The sequence below is a fragment of the Vulpes lagopus genome, chromosome 6, assembly GCF_018345385.1.
Source record: "Vulpes lagopus strain Blue_001 chromosome 6, ASM1834538v1, whole genome shotgun sequence".
NCBI lineage: Eukaryota > Metazoa > Chordata > Mammalia > Carnivora > Canidae > Vulpes > Vulpes lagopus.
The window spans coordinates 10,662,884-10,683,570 of record NC_054829.1 but is presented as its reverse complement, the minus strand read 5'-3'; the positions used below and the strand labels follow the sequence as shown (position 1 = coordinate 10,683,570).

At 39.3% G+C, this 20,687-nt stretch overlaps 1 protein-coding gene across 1 annotated transcript in view; it reads left to right on the top strand.

Annotated features, from left to right (window-relative positions):
* UNC79 (unc-79 homolog, NALCN channel complex subunit) overlaps positions 1–20,687 on the top strand; it is a 235,537-nt gene that overhangs the window by 115,811 nt on the left and 99,039 nt on the right. The window contains exons 15-22 of the mRNA XM_041757925.1: positions 2,720–2,910; positions 3,489–3,612; positions 5,796–5,936; positions 8,068–8,289; positions 10,320–10,547; positions 14,726–14,867; positions 17,843–17,922; positions 18,010–18,158. Coding sequence (XP_041613859.1) covers positions 2,720–2,910; positions 3,489–3,612; positions 5,796–5,936; positions 8,068–8,289; positions 10,320–10,547; positions 14,726–14,867; positions 17,843–17,922; positions 18,010–18,158 — 1,277 coding nt within the window. The remainder of the gene's footprint in view (positions 1–2,719; positions 2,911–3,488; positions 3,613–5,795; positions 5,937–8,067; positions 8,290–10,319; positions 10,548–14,725; positions 14,868–17,842; positions 17,923–18,009; positions 18,159–20,687) is intronic.

Here is a 20,687-nt window from a genome sequence, read left to right as displayed (position 1 = left end):
AGGAAAGAATGCAAACTTTTGAAGTCACTGGTCCTAGAGGGTTTGGGGGTTGTATTTGTCTATTAGGTTTTGATTGGAACAAATAATAAATTCTCCAGGTAACTTGGAGCTTTTATGAGCAGGCATTTCAAGGCAGGAGGGGTGTGGGAGGTGAACAGTATTGTCTGTGCAGAGTCTGAAGTGTTGGGCAGGTCCAGGTGGAGGCCTGAGTGGAGAGGAGGGCTCAGAGGAGTGGGCCTGAGGAAGCAGAGGCCTGAGATGGTTGCTGGTTGCTACTGAAGTGTTTCTTTAGTGCAGGAAGCCTCTTTTCCAATGTCCTGATTTTTTTATAGTATCTTCAGGCATCTTGAGATGATAGGGGAGGTTTTGGGATTGGTAAGAAGCATGGGTGGGCTTTGGTATACTTCTAGAACCACAATTATGTTTTCACAAAGATCCAATTAGTAAGGCAAGGACAGTTAGTTTTAATTCTTCAAAGCATGAGATGACAGTCTTGATAATAACATTAATTAAGGAGCTGGCCTGCCTGCTCAACTGCATTTGTTTGAATTCTTAATATCAATGAGAGAAGATTTCCAGCTAAGGGGGAAAACAGAAGATTCCTATGTTCTAAGGTGTGTAGATTTAGAGTAGTGGACCTTTGTAATGTTTTTATAAATTGTTTGACAAAGGCTTGATGTTTTCATTCCCTCTGAGTACATCATCCACTTTAGCCCAATTAAATTTTGGAGGGAAGGCTTCTATAATAGCTCCTATCAGGTTCTGAAATGGGCCTCCACCTGGGTCATTCAGAGGAGGAGGTGGCAGAGGGGAGTTCACTGTGGGGGCAGATTTTAATTTTTGTTTTAAATCTGATTTCCCTTCTAGAATTCTGGTGCGGGAGTCTTTTATGCTGGCTATGATCTTTTTTGTGTCTATCAAATTGTCTTGTCAATTTGAACCCCGCATATTGGTAATGGAACATTTGTTTAGGGGGAGAACTTTCTAAAAATCCTTTTAAATCTTAACAACTTTTCCAAATCAAAGAATCCATTGTCTGGCTATTGATAGTCTAGGAGCACCAAGGATATACTTGTTCCAAAATATGACTCAAAACCAGTAGGCCTTTATGTGCCTCAACCATAAATTACATGGTCATCAATAATTATATGGAACCTCAGCAAGGATACTTAGCACCCTGTCAATATTATCAGTGCTCTTCTGAGTCTATGGAACTAATGACAACAGTGACAATCCCAGAAATGTAGTTACTTCCTGAAAATATTCAGCCAGTCATCTTTTTTTTTTTTTTAAGATTTTATTTATTTATTCATCAGAGAGAGAGAGAGAGAGAGAGAGAAAGACGCAGAGACACAGGCAGAGGGAGAAGCAGGCTCCATGTAGGGAGCCCAACGTGGGACTGGATCCAGGATCTCCAGGATCACACCCTGGGCTGAAGGTGGCGCTAAACCGCTGAGCCACCCGGGCTGCCCTCCAGCCAGTCATCTAGGATTTTGGACAATATGATACCAAGTAGATATTTGAGCTTTAAATGGAATTGATTTAATTGTTTTGAATACCCTAGAATTCTAGGTCTAATAATTAAACATTTAAAATTGGACTTATTTAAAATAAGGTAGTTTCCCACAAATTTTGTGTTACATGGTAAAGATTCAGGAAAAGAGGAGCCTTTGTTACTTTGATATGTTTAATAAGAATATTGGAATCTAAAATTGGAATTATAAACAGAACCCAAATTTGTGATTCAACTTTTTCTGCACTAGACAGTTAATATACTACCTTAATTAATAAAAATTTGTCTTTTTATTTTTTTTAATTTTTTTATGATAGTCACAGAGAGAGAGAGAGGCAGAGACACAGGCAGAGGGAGAAGCAGGCTCCATGCACCGGGAGCCCGATGTGGGATTCGATCCCGGGTCTCCAGGATCGCGCCCTGAGCCAAAGGCAGGCGCCAAGCCGCTGTGCCACCCAGGGATCCCCCCTGTCTTTTTTGTTCATAAATTTGACCTCCTTAGAGCATTTTTAAGGAAAAAATTGTGGTACAATGTGCAGCATAGGGAAACAGTGCTCTCTGCCACTGTATTTTTCCTAATAAAAAATATTCAATGCAAAGTGTACAGTAGTAGAAATCTATATTCCTCTGAAACACAGGTATAACTGAATATATTTGTAAGGGGTTTGTCAAGCTTTAGAAATAATAATTCTCCAATAGTACGCTTATCCTGTTAGGAATAAATCTTTGGAATTTTAATTCATGTGTGATCTGGAAAGGCTGCAGTAGAATAGTTCAAATTCAATATATTTGTAATTATGGTCTCTTTTTTGTAACTAATGGATCCTGGTGGTTTACAGGCTCTTACAAATCTTACTCTGGGGATCCCTGGGTGGTGCAGCAGTTTAGCGCCTGCCTTTGGCCCAGGGCGCGATCCTGGAGACCCAGGATCGAATCCCACGTCGGGCTCCTGGTGCATGGAGCCTGCTTCTCCCTCTGCCTGTGTCTCTGCCTCTCTCTCTCTCTCTGTGTGACTATCATAAATAAATAAAAATTTAAAAACAAAACAAAACAAAACAAAAAAACAAATCTTACTCTGCAGCTACTTGGCCCAGGATTCAGGTGTAATGGATTGTAGGCTTTCTTTGTACCCATTTCCTTTAGGAAGTCCTTAGAGTGTAATCTTAACTGGTGCATTTTGCTCTTTTCCCCTGTGGCTGTGGAAAGGTTGGTGGATACTGGGATAAATCCTGCAGCACAGTGACTCAGTTGAAGGAAGGTCTCAACCGAATCCTCTGCCTGATACCCTACAATGTGATCACTCAATCTGTGTGGGAGTGTATTATGCCCGAGTGGCTGGAAGCCATCAGAACAGAAGTCCCAGATAACCAGTTAAAAGAATTCAGGGAAGTATTAAGGTGGGTAAGTAGTTTAATGAAGTCACCGTAATTATAATGATGTCTGACATTTGTATGTTTGTTAAGCATGTAATGTGTGCCAGGCGCTGTTAAGCATTTTATATAATCTTATTTATTTTTAACAACCCTGTAGAGAAATTTGAAGGTGCAAAATGAAGTAGTTGCTATAAATTGTGCTGACTTGTAATTGTTCAAAAAAGGTTTTGTTCTTGTGGAATAATACATACACCATGTTATTTGCTTATTTTCAAATATAATTATGATTTGGATAAAGTGGGGAACGTGCAAAGGGAAAATGTTCTTAGATGCTGGGGAGCAACTCTAATTCCTTAGAAATGTAGTTCCTTCTGTTGAGCCTAGAATGAATATGAAAGCTAATGTTATTAACAACAGTATGAAGTCTTCATATCTATCCTAATGATATAAACTATTATAGTAAAATGAAACATGATGATAACATTCAGAACACAGACCAATTGAAAATGTTTGGCTCCCCCAAATAAGATATAGTTAAAAATGCAACAGTAGACTCTGATACATGCCCATTGGTCATTTACTTCTGTTGCTCTGCTTTCTAGCAAAATGTTTGACATTGAGCTCTGTCCTCTACCTTTTTCATTGGAAGAAATGTTTGGCTTTATTAGTTGTCGGTTCACAGGATACCCTTCCTCTGTGCAGGAGCAAGCTTTACTGTGGCTTCATGTAAGTAAATGACACTTTTAATCATTTGGGGCAATAGTTCTTAGCCTGGGAACTTGAGATCCCTGGGGAGAGGAGCGGGAAGTTATTGCAAAGAGTCCATAAATTCCATGTTTGCTGAGGCCTGTCTATAGGCTAATAATTCATTGCACAGATGAATAACCATGTTTCAAATATATGTGCCTATAGTTATGTTTAATAAAAACACAGATTTATGCAGTACTATTTCTGAATTCGTAATAGCTTTGATCCTTTTGTATTTTTCCATGAAAAGATTCTAAAAGTATAGTAGCCATCTTGTTGGATTCTGATAAATCTTTTCATATTAAATAGGTCCTTTACATGGAAAGGTTGAGAGCTATTGATATAGGGAGTAGCTCCTGCTGTTCCCTCAGCCTGGAATAAATACCTTTCTCTCTGGTCTGCATTTGTAATCCAGTTTATTCTTTTTTTTTTTAAAGGTTGTTTTTTTTTTTTAAGATTTTATTTATTTATTCATGAGAGATACACAGAGAGGGGCAGAGACACAGGTAGAGGGAAAAACAGGCTCCTTCCAGGGAGCCCGATGTGGGACTCGATCCCGAGACCAGGATCACACCCTGAGCCAAAGGCAGACGCTCAACTGCTGAGCCACCCAGGCATCCCTCCAGTTTATTCTTAAAGCCCAACTCAAAAATTATCTCATCTATGAAACTTATTATTGCTTCACACCCCCATTTTCCCTTCAGAATTCATTATTCCTTCCTCCCAGTATTCATACAAGCTCTTTGTGCAGATGTTATTCTGTCAATATTTAGTTCATTTTTGTCTCTTCTGATTACAAATGCCTGGAGTGCAGGGACCAGGCAGGCCTTTTTCATGTTTGAATTCATGCCTTCCTTCATCTTTTCCTCTCAGCATCTGACACATGCCTTGTATTTATTTAATGTACCTAAACATTTATTAAATTGAGTCGAATGCTTGATGAAAAGTTTGGTCAGTTTCCAAAAAGGAGGATAGAGTCAATGTTTAGATGAACTGTGAGCATCGTTACATTGCTGAACCACAGAGGGATGTGATACCAAAAGCTTTTCAAATTGTGAAGATGCCTTTCTGGGTTCTAAACTGAGAAACAGTTTTTTTTTTTTTTTTCAACTGACAAAGAGTAAAGGGGCCGTTTTTAAAAGTATCATCTTTTGGATACTTTGCATACCTGGGTAGAACTCAGTAAGACAATTTCTCATTTTAGAAAAGCCAGTCCTTCTACAGATGGCTAGGTGTTGTTACTCAGTTACACACCCTTTAGGCTGAGTTATGTAGGGGTGAGCAGACAGGGCTGTAAACCTCTGTCCTCACCATGGCTAGAGCAATGCCAGCTACATGTTTTATGGACAGGACTTTCCCATAGTGATGGTTTGAAGACATGGTGCTGCAGTTGAACAAGGTTTTAAACCACTGGTCTAACTATTTGGGGAATAGAGCAAACAGTATAGTGATAGGAATTGATTCATTTAATGTGGAGACATTTATAGAGTTCCTCTGTGGAGGCACCGTAATTGGCAGTGGGATGAAAATGGGATAAGAAATAGTCCTTTCTTCATACTTCCTTTTTTCAAGGAGCTCACAGTGGGAGAGATAGTATCAAACAATCAACTATAATGAAAAGCGACAATTGCTCTACTAAATGTATTTACAGAGTTCTAAGGAAGCAGAGAAGAGAGATGGATTAATTCTGTCTGAAGGAAGGCGCATCTATTTCTAAAAATTCATTACAGATAGAGAGTAACTTGATTTTGGCAGGATACCTGAACTTGTATCAGCAAAATCAGCCAGGGCAGTCAGATCAGAGGGGAGGATGGACTAGAAGAGGATTGCATGCAGGTTACACTATTCCAAAAGGAAGGTGTTGAACTAAGGCACTATTCTATGGAACGGAGGAGATACTTAGAAGTTTTAGTAGGAATCGCATGGTGATTTATGGGATGTGGGGAGCGGGAAAGATGGTAGGTTCAATAATTACTTTATCTTTTAGTATGAAAAATTGAGGGTGGCTGATAGAATATGCATAAGGTTAAGCATCCTTATGTTTAATCATTCACTTTGGGGAAAATGTTAAATGCAGGGTTGGTGGGGTTTTTTTGGTTTTGTTTGTTTTGAGTTTTAAAGTTTGTATTTAGAGGGGGGGATATATGCCTTTTTTTCCCCAGGTGTTATCGGAGTTAGACATCATGGTTCCACTTCAACTATTGATAAGTATGTTTTCTGATGGAGTTAATTCTGTTAAAGAACTGGCAAATCAAAGAAAATCAAGAGTCAGTGAACTGGCAGGGAACCTTGCAGCTCGAAGGGTAATTATTGCTACAACTGTTTTTGTCTTGTTAAGATTTTGTCAATTCTACCAGTTCTAAAAGTAACACCATAGTAAACTTCTCTGAAAATACATTTTCATCCCATCTCACTCTGTTAATATTTTAAACACATTAAATCATAGAAAACATTGATCTAAGATATGTTTTGTATACTATGTGGTCAATAAATTATTGAATTTTTTCTCCTGCACATAACTATTAGCTATCTCTTACCCTTGATGAAAGCAAAAAGAGTAGCTTTGAGATATTATTTGGTCTCCTGGTGAATAAGAATTCTTTGCCAGCTGCTAGGCAGATGAGTGCTTCACTTTGGGGACCAGAAGTTAGGATGTTTTGAGATGTGATCATCTGATGGTGACTGTGAGTGATGTTTCACTATGGACTAAGTGAGCCCATATTTTGGGACCTATTTGTGCTTTGTGAATGAAAAAAGTCAACATAGTCTAGTCCAAAGTGTAGAAAAACTATTGGGAATTTTTAATAATTTTTCTGTGGAGCACCTGATAGAACTTCTGTTGATGTGCTGACATTCCCAGATCAGGATCAGTTCTGGAAAGGTTCAAAGGTTCAATCAAGTGATTGTAGGCAGGAACTATTCTCAACTTTCCCTTGTCAGGTTCTCCAAACCATTTTTTCCTACTGTCATTCCTACCTGATATCTAGGAATTAGGAAATACATACATCAGAATCATGGGCTCATGGTTTGCATCCATTGCTTTCTTTTGATTTTAATCATTCTTTCCTCATCTGCCTCATAGGAACCAGCTGGGAAACATTTATATTTTGTTTCTTTCTTCTGTAATCTTTAATGTTATATGACTTAGTTGGTGCCTTATACTGTGCAATGTATTCACAATGAACAATATCACAGAATTGTGTGAGGCAGTTGGAGAAGTCATTATCCTCATATTACAAATACGTAATCTGAGGTTCAATGGGCTGAAGTGATTTGCCATAGGTAACACTGTCAATATCCAGGTATTCTGATTCTTGATGGGGTACTCTTTTTTTTTTTTTTTAACTTCAGTATGGTGCACAGGCACTTGCTGGTAGTTAGAGAGATCTTTAAGAGAGAAACATCTGATTTCAGAGTGATATACAGTACAGGTATGTCGGTCTGCATCCTGCTACAGAATTTATCCCAGATAGTTCAAATGAGGAGACTCTCATAGAGACTCAGCCTGTAGAGTTTTGGGGAAGGCAGTAAGTTTGGGGAAGGCAGTTTGTTGAGGCACATAACTGCCAGTAACAGCTCAGCAGGAAGCCATTATACCCCCAGGGCTGAAAGAACAAGGAAAAGAGTTCTAGAGCCCATTGAGAGCTGAAATTTTAAGGAAGGGCTGACTGGAAGAGAGATTAAGAGACTGCTAAAGATGTAACCTCAAATCAAGCGAGGAGTGGGACATATACTTCTGCCTCTCTCTCCTTCAGCTGTAGAGCTTCTGCTGGTACCTCCCATTGACTGAATCTACTTAGAAGCCAGTTAGCAAGAAGGCTGGGAGACACTCTGTTCTTTGCATCCTTGAGCATAGGGCAGGGCAGAGGTGGGCAGTGAGGGTTTTGGGTTAGGCAAATGGACAATGACCAGTACAACAGGTCTGACATATATTATTTTTCCACGGTAGTTAATAATTTAATATCCAGATGCTATTCTTCTTTAACCAGTCACATTAAACTGAGATTTTGTGCTTATCATTCCTAAAGCTGATCTTGTAATAGTTTATTTTTGTAAGGTCTTATTTTTCAGACTATAGTTTTAGGTAGATGCAGATCATTTAGTTTAATTGGAAATGTGGATGGTGTGAACAATATAATGGCGAAGACAGCTACTTTAATTCTTCAGGGTGCTGATGTTTCACTCACCTGACAGTCACAAAGTTCGGATGGTTTTATTTCCTTTTTTTTTAGACATGTGCCCTAGCATCAGTGATTTTGTTTCTTATTTTTATATTTTGAGAAGATCCATACTATTTGGAGGTATTAATGCTATTGACTAAGGTAGGAAGTCAGTGTGACAGCTGGAAGTACCTTCCATGAGTCCCCAGATATTTTATCTAGCCATTTTGGCTTCTGTGAGTTCACTTATGGGTATTGATGTTCTTTATTCTAGGTGAGTGTTGCCTCTGATCCTGGCCGACGAGTTCAGCACAATATGCTGAGTCCATTTCATAGTCCTTTCCAGAGTCCATTTCGGAGTCCTATGCGTAGTCCATTTCGTAGCCCTTTCAAGAATTTTGGACACCCAGGCGGAAGGACTATTGACTTTGATTGTGAAGATGATGAAATGAATCTAAATTGTTTCATCCTCATGTTTGATCTTCTCCTGAAGCAGGTAGCTGAAGCATGAGCTTCCTTTAGTTCAGAGGTGAAGAGTAAGGGAATGTGTTGGACATCTTCATACTTACTGAAATGATGCAACATCACTCAAGACATTTTGTAAACTACTTTCAGGATTCCCTAAAGAGTCTGAAAAATACTCTATGAATATCTGCAATGATGTTCACATACGAGAATGGATATGAATTTTAGAAACATTCTAGCATCATTAGAATTGGTTCTGTTAAACAAATTTGGTGAACTGAGTAATGCTGTTGTTGGGAAGAGCAAGATACAACTCTATAGTTGTAGGCTGATTTAAATATATTCCATAAATTGATTTTTGAAGGTAATTGAAGAAGAGAAGTATAAAAGTCTTTGATTAGGAGAACATTTCATCTTAACTTTTTATTCTGAAATAATTAAGACTTATAGAAAAGTTGCAATAATAGTACAAAGGATTCCTAAATATTCCTCCCTCAGATTGTCCAGATATTAACAGTTATCATATTTCTCTCTCAATCTGTATATGTATGTATGAGTTATAGAATTTTTAAAATAAATATTTAAGGATAAGTTACAAATATGATGCCCCTTTGTCCTTAAACACTTCAGAATGTATTTCCTAAAAAATAAGGACATTCTTTTACATAATCAAGTACAAAATCAAGAAATCAATAAAAATCAAGAAATTAATATTGTTTTAATACTATTATCTGACCCACAGAAGTTAATCATTTTAAAAATTGACATAATAATTATATTTTTTATAGTAAAAGAAAAAAATGTTTTTGATCTAGAACACAGTCTAGTCTCACTCATTGCAAATATTTGTCCTGTCTCATTACTCTTCTTTAATCCAGAGCAGTTCTTAAGTCTTTGTTCATCTTTTATGTTTTTGACATTTCTGAAGAGTACAGTCCAGTTATTTTGTAGAACGTCTCTCAATTTGAGTTTGTCTGATGTTACGAATTTATTTGGGTTGAGCATTTTTTGGCAGTAATGCCACTAGTATGATGTTATATCCTTTTCAGTACATCATATCAAGAGGCACATGACATGATAATGTTGCCTTTCTGGTGATGATAACTTGGTTAAGGTGATTTTCTACCAGATTTCTGTACTCCAGAGTCACTGTTTCCCCCTTTGTAGTTAATAAGTAACTTGCAGGCTGAGATTTCCTGTTTCTCATTAGACTTTCACCTACTAGTTTTAGCATCCAGGGCTGATTCCTACCTGGATCAGTTGTTATGATGATGGTAACCAAATGATAATTTTCTAATTCATTATCTTTTATATTAGCTGGCACTCTACTGAAGAAACAGTTTCCCTTCTCTCCCACTTCTATATTTGCTCATCTTCTTATACCTGCATGTACTCATGAATTCTTATTTTATTCAGTGAGTTAAAATCTGTTACTATGATTATTTTTATTTTGATGCTCATATGGTCCCATATTTGACCAGTGGGAATCACTTCAGGTCAGTTCCTGTGTTCTTTTGACATATTCCTCATCATTCTTTGAACACTTCCTTAATTTTTGGCATGACAAGATGTTCCAGGCTCATTTTCTATTTTCCGAGCCCCAACCTTGAAATCAGCCATTTCTCCAAGGAGCCCTGGTTCCTCTTAGTGGATAATGGATAACGGTATTTAGAAACTAAGATCTGGACGCTAGGTGAAGAGTAACATTTTTAAAATGTGTAAAATTTCACACAGAGTGATAAGTTTAAAAAACAGCTCTCTTTTAAATGTTCTGCGTGATTTTAAAAATAATTCCCATTGCTTGTCTTGTGTTTATATTCTTTTTAAAAGAATCTGTGGAAAGCAATAGATATTCATAGTCTATAATCCTTATCTTTAAATAACTTAATATTTTTGTCAGTTAGTAAAAATTATCCTCAATTAGTATGCCAATGGTATATTGGACAAAGGACCAAATTCCTTCTTCTTTTTTCTTTTCTTTTCTCTTTCTTTCTTTTCTTTTCTTTTTCTTTTCTTTCTTCCTTTTTTTTTTTTTTTGGCCTTCATTTTGATGTCTTTCAGATGGAGTTGCAAGATGATGGGATCACAATGGGTTTAGAGCACAGCTTATCAAAGGACATTATTTCCATTATAAACAATGTCTTCCAAGCCCCCTGGGGGGGCTCCCACACCTGCCAGAAGGAAGAAAAAGCAATTGAGTGTAACTTATGTCAGTCTAGTATTCTCTGCTATCAGCTTGCTTGTGAACTCCTGGAGAGACTGGCTCCTAAAGAAGAAAGCCGGCTGGTGGTAAGAAGTCAAAGAAATGAGGTGTCCCATGTCTGATAGTGATAATGACTATAGCAGCTGGTGTAATGGGGTCTTCCTCCAATATCATCTTATGCTTCATGCTGGGTCATATGTGAGACTGTTAAAAAGAAAGTTTTCCTATTTCTTCCACCAACTAATGCTCCTGGAAAGGGAAATGAGCTGGAGCTACATTATTTTTTTTTTTAATTTTTATTTATTTATGATAGTCACAGAGAGATAGAGAGAGAGGCAGAGACACAGGCAGAGGGAGAAGCAGGCTCCATGCACCGGGAGCCCAACGTGGGATTCGATCCTGGGTCTCCAGGATCGCGCCCTGGGCCAAAGGCAGGCGCCAAACCACTGCGCCACCCAGGGATCCCTGGAGCTACATTATACAGAATTCTTGAGTCTTGAGTTATGGTTGTGGTGCATCCAGTCATATAATTTTCATAAATACAAAGCATTACTGGTATTCTTGAAATAACTTTTATTATAAAATTCAGTAACAATGAATATTACAAAATATACATATCAAATACTAAGTAGATTGGATACAGATATCGAGAATTCCTAGGTAATACTGGTCTGTAAAACCCATTGACTTTATCAACAACCAATAAAGACTTCATTTCATTTTCTGCTTTCCAAGAAAGTGGTTTCAATAGAGAACAACTAATAATATACCACACATTAGCTACTCCATACTTTATCCCCTGTTTAGCCAGTTTTCATTTAAGACACATATACATATCACCAAAATACTCTCACACCATTAAAAGTAGGTGAATCTGAATTATTTGGTCATGTGTTTACTATCTTCTCTATTTCTTCCTTTCCCTTAATATTTAATATAAATAGAAAGTGACTTCTTTTTTATTTTTTTAAAGATTTTATTTGAGAGAGAGAGAGAGAGGGAGGGAGAGAGAGCGAGTAAGCATGAGCCAGGGAGGAAGGGCAGAGGAAGAGGGAGAAGTAGACTCCCTGCTAAGTGTAGAGCACTATGCAAAGCTCCATTCCATGACCTGGAGATCATGACCTGAGCTGATGTTAACTGACTAAACCACCTGGCACCTCAAAAGTAGAAAGTGACTTCTTAAAAACTTTTTTTGAGGTATAACATACATGCAGTAAAGTGTTTCTTCAGTTTTTAAATACCTTTCTGCCTACTAAACTCGTTTGTCCTGTGTGTTGCAAAATAACATCCCTGTACTGTGGTCTTTCAGCATTGTCATTGGGTATTTAGAAACTTAAGTAAAAAACATAGTCCTACATGATATAAAAACAAATCAAAATCAAGAAACTTAGTCTAATCACGGAGACATTTAATTAAATGAAAAACCATTAGAGTAATGAGCAAGCTGGGAGAGTTCTGAACAAGGGAGCTATGGAGGCAGAGGAGGGAGAGCAGATTCAGCTTTGAGGTGTGATAGGGAGGAGAGAGCTCCTGGGCTCATATTGGGAGGAGTTTCATTAATGAAATGAAGACAGTAGGGGAGAAGCACTTTTGAGACCCAGAAAACTCTGTTTAAGTGATACAGAGGAAAGCAGGGGATGATACATATTCAGGAAACTGCAAGCACTTCAGTGTTCCTAGACAGCAGGATGGGAACATAGTAAAGGCTGAGTCAAGCAGGACAGATGCAGTCTTATTTTCACATTCATTAAGGGCTCAGTCTGCTAGACTCAGAAGTTTGGGTTTTGTCTTGGTGAATGAGGGAATCCTGAAGAATTTAATTGAGGTGGTGATATAATTTGATGAATTTGAGCAAAGAGGGTTTGGGGGATTTGGACCCTGGGGACAGGCATCTAGTTAGGTTAATGTGGTCACTCAGGGAGGAAAAGAAGTCTGAAATAAAGCAGTGGTGGTGAGGATAAGAGAAGGGGCAGACCTGGTGGATTTTTAGGAAAGACAATCAGCAGCCCTTGGTGTTTAGCTGGTGTTGAGGTATGGAAAAGTTGAGGGCAAACCTATGTTTTCTGGGTTGGGAGCTGATGACCTTGCCATTTATAGAAGATTATTACAGTAGTAAAAGTGATTTTGGGCCAGGAGCGGGTATGATGCAGGCACAGTCAGACATAGCAGGTTGAGATGTCTTTTAGATATTCAGGTGGGGTCTTCATGCCCTATCAGGTATGTGGATCTGTGGATCTGGTTTTTAGAAGGAAGGTTAGAAGTAGGTAAAAGTTTGGAGCTGCCAGCATGTTGTGCTGGGATGTGTGGAATGAAGAAAGAGCCATACCTAGCATCTAGGAAGTATCAGCTCTTGAGAGGGCAAACAGGGAAAATGAAGACTAGAAATAAATTGAGAAGAGGCCAGACACAGGAAAAACCGAAGGAGAGCAAGCACTCCAAAACCAAGGTAGGAGGCAATTTAGAAAAGGTAGGAATAGCTGATCATGAGAGGAAAAATACAGGACTGAAATGTGCCCCGGGGTTCCTGAGATGGGGGAATCCTCTGTGTCCTTGGGGATTGGGAGTAACCCTGGGTTCCGGTGGGGTGTGGTTTAAGAGCAGAATCAGCTGATGATATGGCTGCATCCAGTACACACTTGTTTCAGGGAGAGAATGAGAGGGTGAAGAGGATGGAGGCAGATGCCCTGACCCGTGCCCTGTCTCCAGCAGGCTTTCTGTTTTGTGTTTATTTTCTTAGCACTATCTGGGAAACAGGGAAGAGTAAGTATAAGTATAGAAAAACTGAGCCATCCAAACAACCTCCCACCTGCATGATGCTTTGGACACTTGTCATGTGCTGAAAATAACATATTTGGAGGTGAAGCTGAAGGATTCTGTTCTCTCTCAAAGGTTTATGGGAGAGATGCTCATCAATAGAAGGCAGCTGTGCCTTAGAACACATGGTCTCCACTGTGCGGGTCAGTCCCCTTCACCCTTTAGTTCTCTTCCTGGGACAAGAAGGGGGACAAGAGGGTGAGGATATGGCGGAGGGGACAGCAGGAGTCTGGAGTTCAAGACAGGCAGCACCAGTCCCTGCGACATGGGAGGATGATTCTGAACCCATGGGTTATTGAAGAGTCAGTACACAGCAGGGAACTCTTGACCATATCAAATTTCATGAAACTCAGTTCATTATTTGATTTAGTGCCTTGCTCATGGGTAACCTAGGGACAGGGTCGGGCTTAGCAAAAACTGTGAAGTTGGCAGAGATACTCTTCAGGGCTCTCCCAGCCACTGTGCTTCTGGCACTTCATCATTCTTGAGCTGGCTGTCAAACAGTTCTTGGAAAAAATGTGTACTGGTTCAATTAGCTCAGAGTATGATTTTAAAAGAGGATATTTAAAGTGGGACTTGAAGGAAAGAAAAAGCTGGAATAGGAGCTTAACTGGAGATGGATATTTTAAGTGGCAGCCATAACTAGTGCTCTCTTTCTCTCTCTTAAAAAATCTTCCCAATTTCACCTATTTCTGCAGCGGATTTTATACCTGACATGTATTGTCTATAAATGTATCATGTCAAGTATAGTCACATTGTTGTGCAACTAATCTCCGGAACTTTTTCATCTTGCAAAACTGGAATGCTAAACAAGATCTTCCTGTTTCCCACTCCCCTGAGCCCCTGGACACCTCCATTCTACTCTCTGTGCCTCTGAATCTGACTCCCATAGAGACTTCATATATCTGGAATCATGCAATAATTGTCCTTTTTACAACTGGCTTATTTCACTTAGCACCATGTCCTAAAGGTTCATTCACTCTGTAGCAGGTTTCAGGCTTCCTTTTTAAGGCTGACTGATGTCTCACTGCTTGTATATAACACATTTTGTCTGTTCATCTGTTGATGGACATTGCTGTGAATTCCATATTATTCCTTGCTAATTAAGTACTGTTGCTGAATAAAATATGCATGGATTGGAATCACTTTGTGAGTGGGACATGATCATAGGAAAAGCAGGCCTACACTGATTTAATCATGTTTTTAAGACATTTCCATATTTATTTCAAGGTAATGAAAATGTTTTAGTAATAGCTGATCCAAATTCCCTTTACTTATTGTGGAAATAAGCTCACATACCTTCAGAGGCAGGTGCCTTTGCCTTTGGTGCTCAGCACAGGGCTGGGACACACCAGGTCCTCGATGGATGGATCCTTTATGGATCTGAGGAAACCCATTCTTTACACCCCCAACGGGCTGCTTACCTGGCTGTTTGTCATATTTGTTTTAGGAGCCCACAGACAGTCTTGAGGATAGCCTCCTTTCTTCCAGACCAGACTTCATTATAGGCCCTGAAGGTGAGGAGGAGGAGAATCCAGCAACCAAGCATGGGGAGAACCCAGGCAACTGCACTGAGCCCATGGAACATGCTGGTAAGTCGACTCTGGCATATCCTAGATAGCACAGTTCTGACGTTTAGAACCCTGGTTTTTTAGATTACTGTCAACTTGGGCAAGTTCAGGCTTGGCATTCCTAGTAGAGACTGGTGCAAATGAACCATTTCCCCTCAGACTGTGAAATAAACAGGTAGATCCGAGATGTGCTTCTTGTAGAGCAGAGGTCACTGAGCTTCTTTCTAGTGGCAGTTGCTTCTTATCAGTAGAATCCTGCCATGTTAGCACCTACCTACCTACTTACAGTGTATCATCTCATTGAGAAGTAGCTATGAACCAAGGCTAAACAACTGAGCAGAGGGTGCTGGCACTCTCGACAGCCACTTAGGGCATTTGGCTAAGGCAGGGTGTTTTGGGATAGAGCCAATGGAACTTAAGTTTCTGAGTCCCAGGAGCTTGACTAGGTCTCTGGACAGGCTAACTGTGTACAGCTGCATGACTTTTGCCCTGAGGTTGGTTGGCTTCGCTCAGAGTTGGAGGAAGGATGGCTTCTTTCCACAGTGCTTACAGTCTCTGTGTGGGCTAGTTGGGGACTACAAAATGGCAGTCAGGCTGGCTTGGAATCCTATTCTAGCTCTTCATGGTCTGAAGGAGTTTTGGGAGTTTCAGACATGGCCCCCATATGCCTTTGGGAAAGCTTGATTTCTGGATCTTGATTTCTGGGGAATCACTTGGGGAATTTGTACAGGACCTTGAGTAAATAAGACTCGTTTTTTTAATCTTCCTGTTTCTACCATCCTGAACCAGGTGGTCCACCCCTAGAATTAGAGTTTGGGAATCATGGGCTTTCCATCATTCCTTCCGTGAACAGCAAACATCATTAAGTGACTATTATGTGGGATCTGTTACAGCCCTGGGGGTGTCTCATTCAGATCAAGGTCTGATTAAGATGTTAGTCTCATTAGTGTGAAATGCTTGGTCAGATCTGCTTCTGCATGAATTGCACAAATGATTAGTTGGATATGAATATCTCGGATCACTCTTTTTAGAACCATTGAAACCTAGAAATTGAAAGAACACCTGGGATGACTGACTTCATTGGTTTTCAGCATGTCCTTGGAATTGTACATGCTCTGTGTTGTTTCCTTTGGACCTTCCCTTTTTAGGATGGCAAGTGGTGGGAAGACATGGGCAAGTAATAACGAACAGCCCAGGTTGCCCACCCTGTTTCACTCCGAGTGCTCTAACTTGTTCTCTTTCATATGTTGGAGTTTTGAGTGAGTTTTTTTAAACAGAGTATTCCATAGAAAAAACTGAAATCTGCTGATCTAATTCAGCCTTCTCACCTTGCAGATAAGGGAAATATATCCCAGGTGGATTAAATGTGCCCATGGTCATGTAGCTTGTATTTCTCATTCCTAATTTACGCTTTATGCTTACATGCTGCCCAGGCTATAATGGAGCAACAGGATCATCTGAGGAGTTGAAACAAAAATAAAATGAATGAGGTCCACCCACCACCCCCAATTCTGAGTATATCTGGGGAGAAGATCTGGAAATTGGAAATCCAAATATTGAACAACTAGTTAGTGGCAAGATTAAGACAAGAATCTGGGTGTCTTGGTTTAGTTAGAATTAATGACTTTCTGAGACCTGGGCCTAGGGCTTATTTCGATCAGGCATTAATGCCTAAAGGAAGCAAGGATTTCACTTATGATCCAATAACCTGTACTCTTTATATACAAATATATTTTTCAGATCTCAGATGGCACACAAATCAATTAACTGCCACTTTGATTTATTTGTAACATTTTATATGAACAGTGGTGAAAATTAAGCAATTTCTTTTTATAAATTAGTCTTTTCCTTGCTTAAATGTTTGTTCTATTCGTCTCCTTCAAACACTACTTTGGGCTCCTGTCACTGCTTCCGGGCTATTTTCCTGCTTTTATGCTCTGCTATCTTACGGGGTCACAGTTATAAATTGTCTCCTCAGGGAAGCCTCCCTTAATTTTCCTTTGAAACCAGCCTTGCCTGCTACTCTGAGCCCAATACTGCTTCTGTTCTGTGGACCTTCAGGCTGTGGTCTCGAGCACCTCTGTCAGAGCAAATGTGTTCTATCTGCATGTGTTCTGTGATTCTTTCTTCCTTTGAGAGTATTTCCTGTTTCTGCATTTTGTGGCCTGGTGCCTGTTTCTTATAACAGTCAGATATATCCTCCACTAAAAATACTCTTTAAAACTCTCACACTAGAAAAAATAGATTTGAGGGCTGGTGACATATATTTGAAATACATTAAAGTGGAAGCTCACCAATGAACTGTTCAGTATATATGCCAAGAGAATTTGACTCCTGTTGTCTCTAGTTCCAGTAATTTTTTTTGGCAAAAAATTGCCAAAACTTAGAATGGTGATTTAAAAATGTTTTACACTAGCTTCTACATATGGCTAACTTGTGAATTCTTTTCTCTAGCGTGCCTCATGTACCATATACTGCCATCCTACCTGTAGGGGCGAAGGTATTAGAGAGAAGATTAAAGCCATGAGTAGTTGTTCTGATTAAACTATGCCTAACTTTTTTAAGACGCTCCCTTTGGCATGAGTCCATGGGATAAATTCCTCCTTAGGTGCTAATGCAACTCTAATACCTCTCTTTAATACCTTCTTATCTCCCTTTCAATAAGGAAGGCATACCTGGCCAGGTGCCAGGCCCCTGGTTGCAGCAGAACTTGCTGCCCATGGGGCCAGGCTGGGGTTGCTTTAGGGAGCTGAGGATGTTTGACTATATTGTGAGCTACATGGAAGCTGAGATCCCTGTATATAGAAGGTTTCCTGCAATGGCATCATAGAAGGGGTATATGCCACCTTGGAGAGCAAATAAAAACATGACACAAAATACCTTTTAACATTTGTATATTTATTTTCACTCCTCTTGGTTTTATGGTCTTGATCAGGTCATGAGTGGTGGGGAAAAGGAGGAGCTATGCTAACCTTTGTGTAATTATTTCTTCACAGCAATAAAGAATGACACTGAGAGAAAGTTTTGCTACCAACAGCTTCCAGTAACTTTGAGGCTAATATACACCATTTTCCAGGTATATTTTTTGAGATATTTAAGTGTTTGGTGTGGTGACATTGCTATTTTAGATAACTCAGTAGTAACCCCATGGTTCTTTGCATAGGAAATGGCGAAGTTTGAAGAGCCAGACATTCTTTTTAATATGCTCAATTGCCTGAAGATTCTCTGTCTACATGGAGAGTGTTTATACATTGCTAGAAAAGACCACCCTCAATTTTTAGCCTACATTCAGGATCATATGTTGATTGCAAGGTAGGTCTTCCTAACAGTTTTTTGTTGCTGTTGTTTAAATTTTAGGCTTTAGCTGTGAAAATCAAAGTTAGGACAAGATTTACAAACTCATTTGGCTCATTTCTCAGCCAGGAGAGCCTAATCACTTATGGGAATGACTTACACGTAAACATTAGACTCAGTAAAAGAAATAAGTCAACATGAGGAATAGTAATTTTCTTTGCTGGGTACTATAGAAATATAAAAGGGAAAATAAGGACTATTTGGTAATCAGTTGTTGGACAGCTTAAGAGTATAGTGTCCCATAGAAAAATGTCAAAGGCATTAAGTCACTATTTACCTAGTTTTAGCTAGTACAATATTAATACCAAAGACTTATTCAATTTCTTGCTTGAAATGGAACACTTGTGGACATCAAAAAATCTCTCTACATGTCATCTAATAAAGTATCTTTAGAGATTGTTGAAGCATTTTGAGAAAAATAATAAAATATTGCCCAGGCTTTATGTAGAGTTTTTCTTCCAAGAACCTTAAAATAACTGTTACGGTCTTCCTGGAAGTAAGTCAGAAAAATACTATCCTTGTTTAAATGTAAGAGAATGAGGTAATAAGAAAAAAGAAAATGTTGGCTTAGGTTAACTTGGTGACAAAACCACTTTGAGGCTCTCTATGTCTTTACTCATTTTATTCATTCATTCATTCATTCATTCATCCAACAAATATTGGGGGCTTGCTATATATGTTATTATTCTATGTACTTTGGGAATTTGCAATCTAACTTGGAAGGAGGTGAATGTTATTTATACAAAAGGTGACCACATAATTTATTCTTCCCATTGGTCTACTTTTGAGAGTGAAGGAGGGATGATCTTCATAATGACCTCAAACAATTAGTATAATGTAGACCAAGATCTTGGATAAACTAAGATATATGGTCACCCTGTGTATATGTGAGTCACTGTCAATCTGAAAGATGTGTGATGGATGACTGTTTTGTATAGTTCAGAGGTAGGAGAGGTCTGGATGATTAGAAAAAGGCTCAGGAGCAGATAGGATTTGAATGGGCATTGAGAGAATGATAAAATTTTAACAGGTAGAGATTTGAGATGGGCAGGGCATTTTGTGGAAAGTGGGAATGTTAAGAGTAAAGATGGCAGAGTTAGAATGAAGGAATTAGAAGTGAGTAGGGCATACTTAGGTGATACCAAGGTTTTGTTTTTGCTGCGTGATATGGTTTTAGGTGAGTAATGGAAAATGAAGCTGGAGAAGTAGGTTGGGACCCTAGTGTAAAGGGTCTCAAAGATAGGGGTTTCACTTGATGATGTTTGGAGATCTATGGATATCTTAAAACAATGAACAGGGTCAGAGTTGTACTTTAGTAACAGGAGTATGGAGAAAAAGAGACCCTTAAGGACTGCCTACATTTAAGGGAATACAAAGAGCATGTTGCAGTGGCTTTGGGAATGTCAAGATATAACACAGAACATTCTTCTGTAAAGTTTATTAGAAAAGGAAGGGAGAGAGATCAGATATTTAGAGGGGGGAAAAGGAGTGGATGTTAAGGATTTTTAGGATAAAGATCTGAAACTATGTATGGTCAATGCAAAGGATCAGAGGAAAGGGAATAGTGAGTAGAGCCAGGCCCTGGAAGGCAAGAATATGTGATCAAGAACAAAAGGTGAGTAGAAAAGAGGAGGGATGCTCTTTCCTTTGAAAGGAGATATAATTTGAAGAAAGGAGAAATAAAGTGTCAGGGGGAGCTCATTACTGAACCTTAAGGGTAGTGGGTGCTGATGTCTTTAGTGAAAGGGAGGAGGATAGGGATTGGGTTAGGAGCTCAAGGAACATGAGAAAAAGTATAGTTCATGAAGGAAAGCAGTAAGGAGTCAACAGAAAATAGTCTAAGAATGGCCAGCTTCAGGGTGAAACTGAACTTAGCTAGCACTAGTTTGTGGTTGCCCAAGTTGGTAGGAATTAGTAGGACCAAGTTAATTTCAGGGTCTGGGAATGGATGAGAAAAGGGGGCAGTGTGGATTTATTCAGGAGTAGGGAGTTGTGATCAGATTATGTTGGAAGTCAGGGGGATGAGGAATTTTGGAGTGAGGAAATAGTTAACTCTGAGATCCAGTCTAAGATGGGAGGCAAATGAAATCAGAAAAGGATTGATGTTTGGGAGAAGAGTATGGAAAAGAGGGAAAAGAAGTCTTAGTATTAGGAATACTTTGGATGGGGACACTGTTCAGCCCAGTACAGAAGCATAGAATGGGAAAAGTGAAGAGTCTCCAGAAGTTTCCTCATGATAAAATGGGAATTCTACAGGTGAAATGGGAGGAGCTGGTGGAAGGGTAGACCTGGCTGACCTGGATTTGGGGAAGAGTAGGACTGATCTGAACAGATGGATGAGCAAGTCTAAGCAAAAGCCATAAAGGAGTAGGGTTGGGAGTTAGGCAGAAGCTCTGTTCATTCTGTGGGAGTGGGAATACTAAATAGGCCAACTTTTATTGTTAAAGCAGCCTCTGCAGGGAACACCAGGGTGGCTCACTTGGTTGA